Raw genomic sequence first — 12,837 nt, 5'->3', positions numbered from 1 at the left:
TGTGACATTCACTGTGAAAATGTAAACTGTAATTTACTACTTGAGTACTGCTAGCCTGTGTATGTACTCATTCAGGCAACACAACCCTACACAATATATATATTTCTTTATTGTACATCATGGGACACCGAGCCTTAGTTATAACTTAATGGGTTATGGGCCACCTTCAGGTGTTGACACTGGTATACCCAATGCAGGATGTTGACTCCCCTATATAACACCTTCTCCTTCCAGGAGTACCTCAGTTTTTCTCTGCAAGTTTTTTGCTCTGGACACCTGGGAGCTGACACTGGACACAGGCACCTTTAACAGCATGGCCCAGCACTCGGTCGGGGTGGTGAGTCCTGCGGTGGGGGCCCTTCAGTTTGCAGAAGGAGGGTGGGATTGAGCACCTGTCCTAAGTCCCCAAGGGTGGCAGACAGAGTTGGTCAGCATGGCTTCAGAAACTGGTGTTTCTTCCCCAGAACTCCCTGCAATTGCACCTCGGCTCGTCTGCAAACAATGCAGTGCCTTTGGACGCTTTGTCGGCAATCCTTGAAACGTTTGTTGCCAGGGTGGAGGCGGTGTGCGGGCGCAAGGTTGTAAAAATAAGAATGGTGGTGTGTTACCCCTTTGAGGAGAGCCTTCTTAAAAAATGGTCAGCTCCTCCGGTTGTGGACCCTCCCCCAGTATCCAGGTTAAACAAAGTAACCACAATCCCGGTAGAAGGGACTCCTGCATTTAAGGACCCTACCAACAGGAAGGCCGAGGCAGTTTCCCATTCCTTGTTTACTGTAGTGGGGTCAGTGATACGACCAGTACTGGCCACAGCATTAGTCGCAGACACTTACTGAGTGGGCAAAACTATTGCACCATGAGTTGGAGAAGCAGCAGGCCTCGCCTGTCTGCGTGGAACTGACAGACCAGTTAGTGCAAGCCTGTCTGACGCGGCCCTGGTTATGCTTCCCTTGTTCTCCAGGGCATCAGTGTCGGCAGTGGTGCTGCGACGCCTGATTTGGCTGAAATGCTGGTCTGCGGACCAGGCATCTAAAGTCTTGACGGATCTACCCTTCCTTGGTGAGCGGCAATTTGGAGCCTCGTTGGATGACATTAATGTCACAGGTGGGAAGAGCACCTTGCTCCCACAGTCAAGTAAGAGTAAAAAGCCACACCGCAGGCAAGGGCCCTTATTTTCCACTCAAGAGGCTTTTTCGTCCTCCCGGGACTTCAGCAAAATGCTCCTAGTCCAACAGGACGAATACTGAGGGACAGAAGTGACCCTGGATTCGCAAGCCAGCAAGCAAAAGTGCTTCCACATGAAGGTTTGTCCCTGCCTGTCATTCGTGGGGGGGGCGCCTTCAGGAGTTTTCAGCCTGGTGGGCCTCTCGCTTGTCCGACCAATGGGTCTGCGAACTGATTTCATCCGGCTACAAGATAAGTTCCTCTCTTGGCCATCAGACAGATTCTTCCCCTCCAGCATACCTTTACTCCCGGCTCGCAAGAAGGCCCTGTTGGGGGCGGTAAGGGACAAGCCGCGGGGTGATGGTGCCTGTTCCGGAAACAGAAAGGTTTCAGGGGTTCTACTCCAATCTGTAGTCCCCCAAAAAAAAGGGGTACGTCCAATCTTGGACCTGAAAGCCCTCAAATGCTTTGTGAAAGTACAGATGTTCAGAATGGAATCGGTTCGCTCAGTAGTCGCTGCACTCCATCAGGGGGTCTCCCTGGCATCTTTGGACATCCATAACACATGCTTGCACATACCCATATGCCTCAGGCATCAGAGGTTTCTGCGATTTGCAAAAGGGGAAGACCACTGCCAGTTTGTGGCTCTCCCCTTTGGCTTGACTTAAAGAAGAAGTAAACCCTGATGGGTTTACCTCCTCTTTCATTCCCTGCAAAGGCAAAGCATAATGGACTACTATGCATCGCATAGTAGCCCATTATGTGTCACTTACCTGACACAGGAGCCAGCGATGTCGCCGCTGTCCCCTGTAGTCTGCCGCATCCATCTTGCTGGTGGCGTCTCGCAGCTCCGCCGCTGTCATTCGGCGAAGCCGCGATGACGTCACTCCCGCGCATGCGCACGGGAGTCGACACGCGCGGCAGCTCCATTTTTGGAAATGCCGCGCTTAGTGCGCCGCTGTCTACGGCGCATGCGCCGTAGACAGCGGTGCCCGTTTTCGGGCAAATATCTCTTAAACCATATAGGTTTAGGAGATATTGCTTGGACCTACAGGTAAGCCTTAATCTAGGCTAACCTGTAGGTCAAAGTGGTTTGTAAGGGTTTACAACCACTTTAAGCACCCCGAGTCTTTACAAAGGTATTGTCTCCAATTTTGCCGTTGTTGCGACAACTCATGATCGCAATCGTGAGTTACCTAGACGATCTCCTGAGAGCAGCTTCCGCCTCAGAATTAAAGGAGGATGTGGCGATCACCATGCAAACCTTGCCGGAATTTGGGTGGGTGTTCAAACTTAAAAAGTCGGTGCTTTTGCTGACTCAGTGCCTGGAGTACATAGGCTTACTGCTGGACTCCATGGAAGCGAGAGTTTCTCCCTTCAGACAAACTGTAGACTCTGAGCCGCGGTGAAGCCGTTGATGAACCGCAGGTTGTCGTCGATACGCTTCTGCATGTGAGTCCTGGGCCTTATGGTGGCCTCCTTCGAGGCGGTACCTGTAAGGATAGGAAGTGTCACCCTTTAAGTTTATACTCCTCTTATTACATTTAGAGTCTGCTTGCAAAAACAGATATATGAGAAAGGTTAGTGAAACTGCTCCACATGCTATGCTTTGCAAGTTTCTTCTGAAGTGAAGTTTGCAAGAAGCAGGATGCACTTGCGGTCGCAGCTGACATTTGGGTTTTGCATACTTAGATCATATAGGGCGTAGTAGGAACATTGGCCTGCCGTCAATGTTCAAGATATGGTAAGAGCCTTAAAGGTTAAAAACATATATTTAGACATGTTCCACACAAACTATCTCTGGGCAGAAATAACCCAAAATTGCTTATTGTGTGACTAACATATATGTGGATGTATATGATTGGTTGCCCAAGGGGCCTTCCCCCTTGTGCTTTGTGTAATCTCTAAGTGTATATATTCAATGTTCACGGAATAAAGAATTGTACTCTTGATAAACCATACATCGTGCATGGTGTCTTGATTACCCAACCGGTTAGAGAGTCTTTCCAGTGACCACAATAGTCCAGCTCGAGCAGAACCAGAGGGGTGTACCTTACAGTACCATATGCCCAATTTCACACCAGAGTCTTGCAAAAGGAGATATTGGCAAAATGGGACAAATCTGTTATCAACAGATTCAAGTGAGCCAGTTAGTCAGGTGCTCTCTTCTCTGGTGGCTGAGATCTCCAGCACTTCGGTCCGGGAAGTCGTTCCTACCTCTACATTGGACAGTGATCACAACGGACGCCAGCCAGACCGGCTGGGGTGGAGTACTGGGAGTACACTCAACCCAGGGCCTCTGGTCGAGGGAGAAATCCAAGTTGCCGATCAATGTGCTATGCATTTCCACATGGTCGATGAGACTGAGAGGGCGTCTGATCAGGATCCAGACGCTGCCTGGCGGTTACCGATTCGAGAAGACCTTCTGTTTCAAGGTCTGACTCTCCATCCTGCTTTACCGTCGCTGGTTTTAACGGCATGGCTGTTGAAGGCCAGGGGCTAAGGAATCGAGGTCTGTCAGACTCTGCAATCTCCACTATGCTGAGGGCACGAAAATCTTCTTCTCAGAAGATTTACCATTGTGCGTGGAAGGCTTATATCTTCATGTGTGAGGAGGCACTTATTCCGTTTCCAGGATCCTGCTGTTCCTATAGAGAGGAGTAGACCAGAAACTGTCTTTAAGCATCATCAAGGGACAGCCTATCAGCCTTGGCTGTCTTTTTCCAACGACCCCTAGCATCTCACTCTCTAGTGAGCACCTTTGTACAAGGGGGGGTACAGCATGTAGTCCCTCTGGTGCGTCCACCCTTGCCTCCATGGGATCTGAACCTGGTGCTATCGGCGCTTCAGAAACCACCGTTTGAGAACATCAGGGAAATTCCCATGACTTTCTCAGAAAGTGGTCTTCCTAGTGGCCATTACATCGGCCAGGAGGGTTTCGGAACTGGCGGCCTTGTCTTTCAAGTCGCCCTATCTGGTTATCCACAAGGATAAGGTGGTGTTGCGTCCGCAACCTTCTTCTCTACCGAAGGTGTTTTTGGCTTTTCACCTCAGTGAAGACATTGTGTTACCATCTCTGTGTCCTAAACCGACACATCCTAAGGAGGTGGCCCTTTATTCCCTGGACGTGGTCGCTTTAAGGGTTTATCGGTCTGCCACGGCTCCCTTCCGGAAGTCAGACTCTGTTTCGGTAGCTGGTCTGAAAAAAGGATTGGCGGTCTCGTCGTCCACTATTTCCAGGTGGATCAGACAGATCGTGGTCCAAGCTTATGCCTTAAAGGGGCAGGTGCCCCCTTTCCTGTCACTGCCCATTCCACCAGGGCAGTTGGGACCTCTTGGGCCTTCTAACATCAAGCGTCAGTAGCCCAGATATGTAAGGTGGCGACTTGGTCGTCTGTTCACACATTTACAAAGTTCTGCAAAGTGGATGTAAGCGCATCTTCTGATGCCTGCTTTGGCCGCAAAGTTTTGCAGGCGGCCGTGTAATGTTGCAATTTTACACTATCTTCTGAAAAGAGAGAAGAAAAGAGAAAGTTACCTCTCTTGAATTGAATGCACTCTGATGCATAGGTTGACCGCAAGTTCTGCGGTTGGTTCAGATGGCGACTCCCCCGTTGGGGAGCACCTATGGTTGTGTGTGAAGTTATGTTGCTGTTCCTACCCCTCATTATGACGCTTCTTGGGGACGTCCCTACGGTCAAGATTATGGGAACGGTGTCCGTCAATGAACGAAAGAGAAAATAGAATTTTTGTACTCCCCATAAAATCCTTTTCCCTGAAGTTCACTGACGGACACAGCACCCTCCCCTCCTATTGGTTTACGTATTACTGCTTGTTGACGTACTGAGCTGCACGAAGCAGGCTGAGGGGTTATTACCAGAGGGACCGCCCCCTGGGCGGAACTGTAATGTTCTTTTTTCACATGTATTACATGTTCTGCCTAGTCCTCTCCTGAAGGTAGTGTAATATCCCTACGGCCAAGATTACTGGAGCTGTGTCCGTCAATGAATTTCAGAGAAAGGGATTTTACAGAGAGTACAAAAATCCTATTTTTCCCCAGTGTCTAAGGTGTTGGTCACGAGTGAAGATGTGCTCTGAGGAGCTCCAGGAGGGATCCATACTGGATTTAAAAAACCTATACAACCAGATCCATCCACACCACTGAGGCCACAGAATGGTACCCAGGCCTCGTTTAGAAGAACAAGGTTTTGACTGTAACACTTCTCTTTGAGGGTTGGACCCTAGGAACCAGGACTCTTTTTGGTCATGCTACATCACCTAAAGATTTCCTGAGGGGTGCTATACAGGCCCAAAGGAGTGGAACAGCTATGAGGGACCCAGTCTTTGAAGGTTACGAACGCTGCCTGCCATGATTGGTATAGTTTCAGTCTGTCTGTTTCAGTGGTATCCTGCAGCGAGGATAAGGTAAGGGAAGATGCTTTGGAACTGCAAAGTCCACCTATGCCTTCCTTTCTTCAATATGAAAATACTGTAATGCCTTTAATCTCCTCTAGAGTGAGTAAAAATATCTTGTGATCTCAGTAGCTTTGTGTCCAGCTACAAACAGCAGTATTATTTTTGTGTAAAAGCTGTACTACATCCATATGTCTGAATATCTTTACTACTTTGACAAAATGACAGCACTAAACAGTATATCCTTTACTGCTAGATATAAATCCCCCCCCCCCCCCCCCAAAAGAAAGAGGAGTGCGGGCGGTTTATTAAACATAGGGGTTTAAGCAGCAACAGAGTTTATGTGAATTAAAACATTTCTGTTTTTACCTGCCTTAAAGCAAATAGATGCCTTTTCATAGCGGCTACAGCCTTCCTTCCTTCGGTCCATGCACGCACTACAGTCATTAAAGGAGGGCAGGTCACTGAAGGGGCGTGGCAAAGGCAGGCAGCACCGTGTGCACTGGGCAATAAACAGGCTCACACCTGAAACCTCTTCAATAAAGCCGGCGCTCTTAGGACAAACAGTCTCCATTGGAGCAGCTGAAGAGTAGAGGCTGTCACATAGGACACAGGAGCGCTGGGTCATGTAAGCGGTGTATCAGGCATTTCCAGTACAGGAAAATACAATTGTTGTTCAGCATCAAAAGCTGATCTGTATGGTAGCAGTTACTACTATTAATCAGCAATAGTATATTTATCTTAACGTGCCTCTGCTTTTGTGCTTAGCATTATGACTTCTAGCTTTACCTCAAAGGTACCAAAAATTCCACCCCCAGGCGCTGGGGACTCCAGTAATGCTATACTATATACAGTAAGTGATCATCCTTTCCGGAGATACCAGACATGGCATGCCAGGGTGAGTCATTGGAACCTATTGGTGGTGCAACTGCTTCTCACACTTCAGCCCCTGTATACGTGACTGAAGATGCTTTCTCCTCTGCCCCACAGGGCTTAGAAGGAAGATTAGCGGCTTTAATCGCACTTGTCAAACTTCATCAAACTTGTTTATGCTGAATAGGATCAACCAGAAGAGATTTTCCGTTCTCTATCCCATGGAGGAGAAATTCACAAAGAGATGGAAAGTACCAACAGTTGACGCTGCAATTTCCAACATCAATAAAAATTTTACTTGCCCAGTAGACCATGCACAAATGCTTAAAGATCCAACAGATAAAAGGTTGGAATTTCTATTAAAATACTCTTTCCTTGGCTGGTGCAGTTTCTCAGCCTGCAGTCACTGCAATAGGCATCTGTCAGTCCCTAAAGGACCAGTTCAAAGACGACCTTAAAGAGGTTCCTGCACAACAGGCCCGTGAGTTGGCCGAACTAAAGGTGCTATGTTTTACCATAGGCGCCATGAAAGACTCTATTCACCAGGTGTCCCGCCTTGTGCTCGTGCAAATACACATGCGTAGGACCCTGTGATTAAAAAGTTGGTCAGCTGAAGCACCTTGCAAAAAGCTTCTGACTAGTTTCCCCTTTCATGGGGAGCGACTATTTTGGGATGAGTATATCCAAACAATTTCTAGTGGGAAGAGTGCTCTTTTTGCCAGTCAAAAGAAAAGATAAAGGTCCTTAATTTAAATGGTCTTTTTCTCCTGCACCAGGGTCATCCGCCTCTAGGCAGTGGCGATTGCCTCCGCCGTCAGACTCTAGAGGAAAGTCTCAGGGTCAGGTCCAGACTCAAAAGAAGACCTGGGGCCGCAAATCTGCAAAGTGGAATGCTAAAGCCTCATCATGAAGAGGCGTCTCCCCTCACCAAGGTAGGGGGAAGACTTCTATATTACCCAGAAGTCTGGCAAAGAGCTTCCATTGATATCAGGGATGCATACCTACATGTCCCTATATTTCCCGCTCATCAAAGGTTTCTGAGATTCGAAGTAGAGCAACAGCACTTTCAGTTTGTAGCTTTGCCCTTCGGACTAGATAGAGCACCCCGGGTGTTCACAAAAGTACTGGCCCCACCTCTAGCCGGGTTAAGGGCACAGGGCATAACAGTCCTGGCGTACCTAGACAATCTATTGTTTATAGACCAGACAGTGGTTCGCTTGGAGCAAAGTGTACGCATTACAACCAGTTACCTGAAAGGTCTGGGTTGGATTCTTGACCTAGAAAAAAACTCCTTTAAACAGCTAATAAGGCTGGAGTATTTGGGCTTGATTATAGAGACAGCCCAGAAAATGTTTTTACCTTCGGCAAAGATCAGCTCCATACAAGAGCTGGTGCGGATGGTCAGATCCAAAAGAAATCCCTAAATTCGCCTTTGCGTGAGGTTGCTAGGAAAGATGGTGGCTTCATTCGAAGCAATCCCCTATGCCCAGTTCCATTCAACACTGTTGAAAAACAGTATGCTGTCTGCTCGGAACAAAATGATCCAAGCTCTGGATTTGCCAATGCAGCTGTCCCCAAGAGTGGCCCAAAGTCTCAGTTGGTGGTTTTGAACCCAGAATCTGCTGAAGGGAAAATCCTATAGACCAATTATCTGGTAAGTAGTAACAGATGCCAGCCTTTCAGGCTGGGAAGCAGTACTAGAAAAGACTGTCCAAGGAAGGTGGTCAAGATGGCTTTGCCCATCAACGTCCTAGAGATTCGGGCAGTGAGTCTGGCTCTAAAAACCTGGACTTCAAGGTTAAAGAATTGTACTGTCAGGATCCAATCTGACAATGCCACAGCTGTGGCTTAGATCAATCACCAAGGGGGCACCAAGAGCCTCTCGGTTCAGAGAGGTGAACCATATTTTACTTGGGCAAGGATCTTTTCTGCCCATCGGCAGTCTTCATCCCGGAAGTAGACAAGTGGCAGGCGGACTACTTGAGTCACCAGAAGTTATTCCCAGGGGAATGGTCTCTTCACCCTGGCATTTATCAGGCTCTCTGCCAAAGATGGGGGACTCCGGACGTAGATTTTCTAGCATCCAGGACAATGACATTAGTCAACTTTGTGTCCACTGATCTATGCATTCCCCCTTATTCAGTTGCTGCCCTGACTTCTTTGCAGAATCAAGCTGGAAAAAAAGGCCAGTAATTCTGGTAGAACCAGCATGGCCCAGAAGATCATGGTACACACAAATCATAAAGATGGCGGTGGAGGGTCCATGGTCCCTCCCACTAAGGCCAGATCTGCTCTCACAGTGGACGATATTCCATCCTTCTTTATGGTCTCTAAATTTAACGGCCTGGCTATTGAAACCCACATTCTGAAGAAACGTGGGCTTTCCGGGTCAGTTATCTCTACTTTGATTGATGCAAGCAAGCCAGCATCCAGAGCTATATGTTAAAGTCTGGAAGCCTTATGTTTCCTGGCGTAAATCTAGGTGTTGGCACCCTCGGAGATATATCATAGGCAGAATTCTTGCCTTTCTACAATTAGGCATAGAGATGAAGTTGGCCTTGAGTACTAATAAGGGCCAAGTCTCAGCCTTATGAATTTGATTTCAAACACGACTTGTGGTTTTATACAAGGGGTGATGCGGATTAATCCGCCAGTTAAATCACCTTTAAGCCCTTGGGACTTAAATTTTGTTTTGTCAGTGTTATAAAAACAGCCATTTGAAGCGATACAGCATATTCCCTTAGTCGTTCTGACAAGGAAGCTGGTATTCTTGGTTGCTATATCCTCGGCAAGGAGAGTTTCAGAATTGGCTGCTATTTCTTGTAAAAAGCCATATTTTGTTTTTCATGAGGATAGACTGGTGTTACTCCCTTGTCCAGGTTTTTTGCCAAAAGAAGTTTCAGGTTTTCACCTGAACCAATATATTGTCCTGCCATTGTTTTTTCCAAAACCATGTTCCAGGAAAGAAAAATCACTACATTGTCATGATGTGGTGAGAGCAGTGAAAATCTATTTAAAGACAACTGCTCAGATTCATAAGACTGATGTCTTATTTATTCTGCCAGAGGGTCCTAAGAAAGGACACGCAGCGTCAAAATCCACTGTTGGATTCGACAAGTGATACTTCAAGCTTATGACTGAAAGGGTACAATTCCCCCCGTTACAGGTTAAGGCGCACTCTACCAGGTCTGTTAGTGGTTCTTTGGCAGTACGTCAACCAGGCCTCCATGGCACAGATCTGCAAGGCCGCAACTTGGTCTTCAGTGCATACATTCACCAAATTTTATCAAGTGGCTGTAAGGAGGTGTGAGGTTATCGCGTTTGAGTGCTGCAGGCAGCAGTATAAGTCCTCAGGTCTGGGGGTGACCTACGGGTTGTCTCTCCCTCCCCTCAAATAGCATTGCTATGGGATGTCCCATTTATTTATTAGGTTCTGTATCCCATGGTGTACAATAAAGAAAATAGGATTTTTATAACGGCTTACCTGTAAAATCCTTTTCTTGGTGTACAACATGAGACAGAGGTCCCTCCCCTCTTTTATGGGGTTTAAGTATATTGCTTTGCTACACAGAGGTACTCCTGTAAGGAGGAGGGGTTATATAGGGGAGTCAACTTCCTGTATTGGGTATACCAGTGTCAACACGTGAAGGTGGCCCATAACCCATTAAGTTATTACTTAGGCTCTGTGTCTCATGATGTACTCCAAGAAAAGGATTTTACAGGTATGCTGTTGCACATTCACGTTTGATCTCTCTACCTTATGGAAAAGAAAAATGATGTCGCAATCATCGGTGGTCAGTGGCAGCCATTCATGGGCACACTGGTGAATAAACATTATATATATATATATATATATATATATATATTATACACACAATACCAGCACTACAGAAATACATGTCCACCACCCTGCTCCCCCCCCTTTCTTCCCCAGTTGAACTGGTAAAGGGGTCCTCTGGGTCCCTAATCTTAATGTTTAAATTGTTAAGGATATCTTTGAACTTTAACAGATTGACTTGCAGTGCTGAGTAGGTATGGAGAACATCACTCCACTTTTTGTGTTCTGTATAACGGTGGTCCTTAGCGGCATAGCATTTTGACAATATGCTGGATGTTTGATGTACAGTGCTATTTGTCTAATAGGAGGTATTGCAGTAATACTGTAAATAAAAAGAAATGCAGGATAGATGAGGTAAGCATCAAGAGTCCACGAGTCTCCTTCCAGCAAAGAAAAGTGATGATGTGATCCCTTCTACCACGTGACATTAGCCGTGACGTCACCCGCTTGCTTTAAAATGCTGATCCGTGCATGGATGTGTGTCGATTTGGTTTCATCCTGCATTTTGTTTTATTTATTTACATTATAATTTTGTGGATTATGTTTTATCTGCGCTGTACTGTTGTATTTTTTAATTTTTATCGTGGGATTTGGTATTTTGACCTATAGTATTCTAGCTGCAGTATTTAATTACGAGTTCTATATATATTTTATTTTATATGTTTAGTGCTGGTTGATTTGTCTTTCATTGCAGTAATACTGCAAGGGCAAAACCAACCAACCTATTATAGACAGCATAATGAAGAGGTGAGGTTGGAGAATCCTGCCCAATCTGTGTGGGGGGGAGGGGGGGTTGTTCAGCAGTATTACTGTGCAACTGCAGACGTCATAAAAACATCCAAGTCAGACATTTTGCAGATTTAAATAGAAAAGCTGCAAATTTAGAACATTGTTTGGAAATTTGGAATTATGTCTAGGCTAAAAAGGGGAAAAAAAGCACATGCCACCCCTTTTTACCTTCAATTTTCACTTTCCAGTATTAGAAGCTTGACATAGGACAGAGTTCCACAAAAGTCATTTAATTATATTTGGAGCTCTGTCATTTTACACCCCCAAATATGCAGGAATATATAAATGTATTCATATCACATTATTAGTGTACAATCCTATGGCTGCCTAATTCAGTATGATTCTATATTAAGTCTGACTTTTTTTTTTTCATTTTTTTTTTTTAGATATCCTTGGTGCGCATGCCTTATGCCTGCAAACTTCTATTTCAGGAGCTTATGTCGATGAGCATTGCCCCACGCATGATGTCATCCTAGTTCAACTTTTTCTGTTTCAAAAACACTGTTATGGGCTCAATAGGCAGTTCTAATGGATATGACAGTATCAACCCAAGAATAATATTTTTTTGTCGATATGGGACATGCAGTATGGTTGTATCACATTTGTTTTGTTTTATAGGACATGGACTGTAGATTTAAAAGTGTAACTCAAGGTTTATTTTTGTGTTTTGTATAGAGTAGGTAAGAGCATCTGTTATTTTTATACAGCAGTCTGTGTCCCAATTTAGGAGATCTCACCTCGCATCATTTCTTTCAATAGTGTGGAGGAATTTCCTTAAAGCGGTAGTAAACCCGCACATTTTTTTTTTTTTTAACCTGCAAAGCAAAAGGCATAATGAGCTAGTATGCACCGCATACTAGCTCATTATGAAATACTTACCTTAGAACGAGGCCCCGACATCTGGCCCGATCCACGCCGAGGGAGCTGACATGCTCCCTCTGCGTTTCTTCCGGGTATCGCGGCTCCGGCGCTGTGAGTGGCCGGAGCCGCGATATCGTCACTCTTGCGCATGTGCGTGGGAGATTTCATTTCGGCCGGCCGGCCACTGCCGAATTTTCAGGCCGAGAATCCCCTTGTGCGCATGCGCCGCTGCAGTCAGCGGCGCATACCGAGGGGAATATCTCCTAAACCGCACAGGTTTAGGAGATATTTTTTTTACCTACAGGTAAGCCTTATTATAGGCTTTCCTGTAGGTAAAAGTTAAAAAATCGAGTATACAACCACTTTAAGGACACAAATAAAAACCAATATAGGTTCTGACTCTTGACCATTTTAGCTAAAGCCAAACATGTTTTTAGAAGTACTGCTTCAGATAGTAGGGCTATGTATAAACTGTCTAACTTAGGAAAAGCTTGTGTTTTCTTCCTAGAAACCTATTTTCTTTTATGCATGTTCAACTTTGTCTAACAGCAGGAAGTAGTGAAAGTTATTAAATGTTAAGAGAAATTGATATTGAAATTGACTGCACCAAAATCATAGCTACCAAATGAAATAAAAAATGTGGCAAACACATCAAAAATGCATCGCTGTTGTGTTTTTGGTAATTTTTTTTTGTTTAGTCCCATATCCATGTTTTACAGGTGCATGCTTGGAGTCGGGTACCCAGAAAACGCATCAAAAACACCGCAAAAATGCACGTGTTTTTGACAAGTTTTGCTACAGAGCAGTATGAAAGCAGCCTTAATACAGTACATATGAGACCTATGTGTGTTGAAAACTTCAACACTTATCTTTTGTCTAACCCTGCCTTCACAGTGAAACAT

At 45.6% G+C, this 12,837-nt stretch overlaps 1 protein-coding gene across 2 annotated transcripts in view; it reads left to right on the top strand.

The window, feature by feature from the left end:
* POLR2B (RNA polymerase II subunit B) overlaps positions 1 to 12,597 on the top strand; it is a 726,171-nt gene extending 713,574 nt beyond the window's left edge. For both annotated transcript variants that reach the window (XM_077475735.1, XM_077475736.1), the window contains one exon: positions 11,461 to 12,597. In XM_077475735.1, coding sequence (XP_077331861.1) covers positions 11,461 to 11,550 — 90 coding nt within the window. In that variant the 3' untranslated portion in view covers positions 11,551 to 12,597. The remainder of the gene's footprint in view (positions 1 to 11,460) is intronic.
* Positions 12,598 to 12,837: the final 240 nt, after the last annotated feature.

This window comes from Lithobates pipiens, unplaced genomic scaffold, assembly GCF_037356315.1.
Source record: "Lithobates pipiens isolate NorthernLeopardFrog02 unplaced genomic scaffold, aLitPip1_a1.2 Scaffold_13, whole genome shotgun sequence".
Classification (NCBI taxonomy): Eukaryota; Metazoa; Chordata; class Amphibia; order Anura; family Ranidae; genus Lithobates; species Lithobates pipiens.
This window is presented reverse-complemented; position numbering and strand designations above follow the sequence as displayed.